Source organism: Sinocyclocheilus rhinocerous, unplaced genomic scaffold (genome assembly GCF_001515625.1).
Source record: "Sinocyclocheilus rhinocerous isolate Xijiao unplaced genomic scaffold, SAMN03320098_v1.1 scaffold24, whole genome shotgun sequence".
NCBI lineage: Eukaryota > Metazoa > Chordata > Actinopteri > Cypriniformes > Cyprinidae > Sinocyclocheilus > Sinocyclocheilus rhinocerous.
The window spans coordinates 2,893,477-2,899,241 of record NW_015647124.1 but is presented as its reverse complement, the minus strand read 5'-3'; the positions used below and the strand labels follow the sequence as shown (position 1 = coordinate 2,899,241).

Sequence of the window (5,765 nt, the reverse complement as noted above, 5' to 3'; positions counted from 1 at the left end):
ATCCATGATACCTGGAGGCCCAGCTGACCGAGATGGACACATCAAACCAGGTGAATCCTCACGATCATCAGATTATCTGCACTGATAATGTCCAGTCATGATCTCAGAAGCCTCTGTGTGAACATCAGTGAAGCTGAGCTCCGTGTTTCTGTCAGGTGGTCGACTGATCTCTCTGAACCAGCTCAGTCTGGAGGGCGTGTCCTTCAGCGAGGCCGCTGACATCATGCAGAGCAGCTCCAGTGAGGTGGAGCTCATCGTCTCACAGACAAAAGGTACCATCTTGCTTTATATATTCCACTGCACATGTGATATAACATCAGCACACTCTAAAAACAAATGTTTTGGGCTTTACCAGGGTTATTATAGTTAACTAAGGGTACGTTTACATGACAACGATGTACTGAAAACTGAAAACTGAAAAGTTTTTCCTTTGCATTTTTGAAAAGGCGATGTCACAATGATCCTTGTTCACACAGATCAGCGAAAACAACTAAAAACGCTGTATTAAGCATGCCAGGCCAGTAGTTGGCGATGCCATTTTGTTAAAGGGGACATGGGATGCCCATTTTCCACAAGTTGGTGTGATTCTTTAGGGTCTTCATGAAATGTCTGCAACATACTTTGGTTAAAATTCCTCAATGGTCGTGTAAAACAACACCCTTTTTACCTTGTCTCTGTTCACAGTGACCCGTTTCGGTGCATGTCTCTTTAAATGCTAATGAGCTCTGCTCACCCCGCTCACTATCTATCTATCTTACTTCTTCTGGAGGTGCAGCTGGATTACGAACAGTGGGTACTGATCCATCCTTGAATTTAAACTTTTTAGCAAAACCTGCCTTGAATTGTCCCTCGTTCAGAAAGCAGTCTTTGCAATGGGTGGGGGGCGTATTCCCTTCAAAAACAAAAGTAATCCACTGCGTCTTCAGAGGCTCAGATGTCGGGAGTAAGATGACTGCTATGTTCATTATTACATCCAAAAACAAAATACCTCAATCGCTTAGGAGACAATCTTGTCTACACCTGCGGCGGCGGCGAAACAATGGCGGACTGTTTACAGCTCACTCAGGGCGGGTCTATGCTAAAACGGCAGTGTCCGTCAACAGTCGTGGGAGGGGCCTGTGCAAAGTGACGTCACTTTGCCAAGAATCTGTGAACGGCTTGCTCTGAGAAAGTGCTGATTTGTGGGGATTTAAAAACAAGTACTGGGTGGATTTTTATCATTGTAGGGTGGTTGTGTACACATACTGCCAACACACATTTAAGTTCAAACACCATGTAAAAGTGAATTTGCATCCGATGTCCCCTTTAAGAAACACTACACGCCTGCGCGCATACCTGAACAATACGCATGTGCATGACGTCACCATTTTCACAAATTTGTGAAATTTGTGACGATAACAGTATCGCTTTCAAAAACTTGCACTTTGAAACCAGTTTTCAAAAGTTTGCGTTTTCAGGCCCCCAAAACGCCATTGTCATGTAAATGTTTTAAGTTTTTAGTTAAAATCGGTGTTGTGTAAACGCCCCCTAAAGCTAAAATCATAAAAACATTAACGCTACTTGAAACAAAATAAACGTTATTTCAACTAGTTGCCAAAGCAACATTTCTCATTTTTATTTAGTTTAGCTTGATTTACTAAAATAACCAAAACTAAAACTGAAATTTTTTTTTTAAAATTATTAGACAATAATGGTGATGCAGCCACGACGCAAAGCAGGAACTACTTCAGCTGTGCGTTTCCCTGAAAATAATTGCACACATTAGAACGTTCGTCAGCCAATCAGATTCAAGCATTCAACGGCCCCGTTAAACAACGTTTAAAAAACTAAAAACTAATTAAATGACTAAGACACACAACAAAATGACTAAAACTTTAACTAAAATTAAAATGAAAGCGGAAAATACAAAAATAAAAATGATTAAAAAATATTAAACAAAACTATAATAGTATCTTAGTTATACTAAAATAGCATTGGGCTCAACAACAACAACAACAAAAATGAACAGTTTGCATCAATCTTTTTAAGTTTGACAACTGATGAAATTATGTTCAACCAACAAACTGAGTTAGAGGAACTAAATTTGTAGCATAAACACACATTTTTAAGTTGATTTCTCATATAAATGAAGTTGTTCCAACCAGTTTCAACATAATTGTGTGGTGGCTCTGTAGAACCAGTTCATCTTATCTATATCAGTTTAAAATAAACGGCTAGCGCAGCACATGATAAAAGTAACTAATTTAACGTACATTTACCGAACAAGCAAAATATCACTGTCATTGCTCGTTAAGTGTACAGGTGCATCTCAATAAATTAGAATGTCGTGGAAAAGTTCATTTATTTCAGTAATTCAACTCAAATTGTGAAACTCGTGTATTAAATAAATTCAGTGCACACAGACTGAAGTAGTTTAAGTCTTTGGTTCTTAGTATATGAACATACTTTCCAGAAGGCCAACATTTCACTAAAAATGTTTTTTTTATTGGTCTTATGGAGTATTCTAATTTGTTGAGATAGTGAGTTGGTGGGTTTTTGTTAAATGTGAGCCAAAATCATCACAATTAAACCAACCAAAGACTTAAACTACTTCAGTCTGTGTGCAATGAATTTATTTAATACACGAGTTTCACAATTTGAGTTGAGTTACTGAAATAAATGAACTTTTCCACGACATTCTAATTTATTGAGATGCACCTGTAGTATATATCTACAAAAACGTCGACAGAAACTCTTTTAAATGACAAATATAACATTAAGTACTATAGCAGGTCTTTCCCTTCACTAAAAAACACATAAAATAACACATAATTTCAACATTTATTCTCCTTATCCAGTCCTATGCAAAGCATGCTGGGAACTAGAAATCCACTTCCTAGTTTTTTAAGTTATCAAGACAATTTCATTAAGATATAACAACAAAATTCATTTTAAATTGCATGCAAAATTACGTTGATGTAATGATCAACATTATTATGACTCATCAAAATAATGTTTGCAACTTAAAAGGTTTAATTAAAGGTTATCAATAAATTAGAATTTTTAACCCGCAACCATGCATTTATTTAAGTTGTGGTGCCCTGAATGTCTTTTTGGAGTGTAGTTTATAAATGAAAAGCCAGCACTGCTCATATAATTCTGCTTAGAGATGAATGAAGTAAAGAATGCGTTGTGAATTCATCAGCTCTGTTTAAGCGTGGAGGCGCTGGTCATCTGGCAGAGAGGAACTGTGAGTCTCAGAGCACCATACTGGCCGACGGTCAAGCAGGAGACCACTATCTGGACGAGCTGGTCAGCGTTATGATGACCCCTAAAGGAACGAACCGGCTCCATGTTCCTGAGGTTCGCATTATAAACGCTCAGGTACTGAAAATGTTATAAGTTATAAGATAAGAGAGAGAGGTAAAAGAGAAGCATGTCTAATAGATGTGTCCATTCTGTCTGTTTTTTGTATTACAGGATGATTATTCCAGGTCAGCGTCTCTGATCAGCCTGAGACCTGAAGACTTTACTGTAACACTTCAGAAATCTGGAGGGAGTCTGGGCATCAGTATCGCTGTAAGCACACTGCGTTTTCTAGTTCTTGAGACTAAACAGAGGCACATAAAATATATATATATATGTTCAGAAATTTAGACAACCTTAGCAAGCAAAAAAACTAACTTCAAGTTAATTATATTAAAGATGAAAAAAGAGAGTAAAGTTCAAGTATACTTTCAAAGTACACCTGTGTAGTAATATCAGTGTACTAGCAGTATACTTATATTTGTACTATTTCACTTCTTGGGACTAAAATGGCCCTCTATTTACTTTATAAAAGTATACTTTTAAGTGTAACTAGTTTACATCTGAGTGTTTCTTTAGTGTTGCAACTATACTACTACAAAATGTAGGCTACTTTGGGTTTGAAGTAAATAACTAGCAAACTATAGTATTCCTGCAAGTTCACTTGTGGCATATTTGGGATGCTACCGAAATTAAAAACTAGTTCTGTACTGTAAGTTTACTGCACTTAAAGTACACTTAAAAGTATTAAAAAGTGGGCCAGTTTACTTCCAAGAAGTACTACAAGTATATTACTAGTGCACTGATTCTTACCACATGGAAAATATACTTGAACTTTACTTACGAATAAAATCTTTGTAAGGAAATATTCCACCACAAAGCTGACTTGTTACTTTAAATGTAAGGTTATAAGATAGTATGTAAAAACCAGTATGGTGAAAAAAGTGTATTAATATGCTACTCTATCAAAAAATGTAAACACAACCACAAGCCTAGTATACTTAGAGTACTTGATTGCTATTTTCTTAAGTACAAGCATTGGCCAAATATACTTGGACTTTTCTGTATGTCAGTATAAGTATACCACTGATTAGACTGAAAGCATACTCTCTTATTTTCAGTTTAAAAGAAGAATACTTTTTTCTTTTTTAGCAATACCAGTAATATTTACACAGACAAAACTTGAGGTTACAGTAGCTGTTGGACGTCTTCCACGAGGTCAGTGTATCACAGAAGGTCAAAGAGAATCAGCAGCCAAAGGGCAAAGAGGAAGAGTGGTCACATGACTACAGCCATGAGCGTGTGGAAGCGGGAATCACAGCCTAAAAACAGACTACGGCTTATCTCTCTAAATGGGGTTAAGCAGCTTGAGAGGCATTTGGACTAAATGTCACAGAGTTTAGAAGACAGTACCATCAGACTGGAAAACCAACACTGAATGCATTATTCTGTGCTGAAAAGAACAGAATATTATACTTTAAGTCTGAACTGAATGTAATGTTTCCTGACACTTGATTGCATTAAATTAAAAGAAAATGTATTATAGTTTAAATTCTATTAAATGCATTTTCTTTAAGAGTATTTTTTGACCCACTTAATAGGACTTCTCTACAGTTCTATATGTAATTTCATAATTACTTCTATTGTCTTTGAAATATAGTTAAAGTGTCCTGCCGAATGTACTGACAAGCATTTATGCTAAACAAAATACACTTTAATGCCATTTTGTCTACAGTTCAAATTAATCAAGTACTTTACATGTGCTTTAGTATGTTAATCAACACTTAGCAAAATAAGTGTACTTCTTTAAAGTACGACAAAAAAACTATTAAAACAATGATCTGAATTTACTTTGAAGTAAAACTTTTAATCTGACATTGTTACAAAGTGCACTCTTTAATGTAAGTATACTAAGTGTCGTGAAAGCATACTCTCTTTGAGTACATTAAAGTAGCCTTTTATTTCATTAATATTATATTATCTACAAGTAGTTAAAAAAACACACTTTTAAGATTTGAAGTACAGTACAAGTGCACATTCAATACAATTAAGCACACTTCTTTCCACAAGGGGTTCTTTCTTATTAAATAAAGACATTGGATTAAAAAAATGTTGTACTACTGTTGTATATTGTATAAATGTGGTATAACTTGATGTGTGAATGCACAGGGAGGAGTGAACACAGGTCTCCGTTATGGAGGTATTTACATCAAGAGTCTGGTCCCTGGTGGAGCAGCTGAACAAGACGGACATATCCAGACAGGTACATGTTACACTGCTATCAATGGGCTAAAAACTGAGATTTAGTGCACTCATCCTTTCCCTTCAGTTCAGTAAATTGTTGCGAGAATGTGTCGGTTTGATTGAGTCACTTGTGACGATTAGGGAATGATGATAGTGTGTGTGTGTGTGTGTTTGTGTGCACGTGTCTATGTGTCTGTGTGTGTGTGTCTGTGTGTGTGTGTGTGTGTGTGTGTGTT

At 36.1% G+C, this 5,765-nt stretch overlaps 1 protein-coding gene across 1 annotated transcript in view; it reads left to right on the top strand.

Moving 5' to 3' along the window:
* The window catches only part of frmpd2 (FERM and PDZ domain containing 2), a 23,618-nt gene that overhangs the window by 13,860 nt on the left and 3,993 nt on the right, over window positions 1-5,765 (top strand). Inside the window, exons 18-22 of the mRNA XM_016513260.1 lie at window positions 9-50; window positions 156-272; window positions 3,185-3,363; window positions 3,460-3,558; window positions 5,455-5,548. Coding sequence (XP_016368746.1) covers window positions 9-50; window positions 156-272; window positions 3,185-3,363; window positions 3,460-3,558; window positions 5,455-5,548 — 531 coding nt within the window. The remainder of the gene's footprint in view (window positions 1-8; window positions 51-155; window positions 273-3,184; window positions 3,364-3,459; window positions 3,559-5,454; window positions 5,549-5,765) is intronic.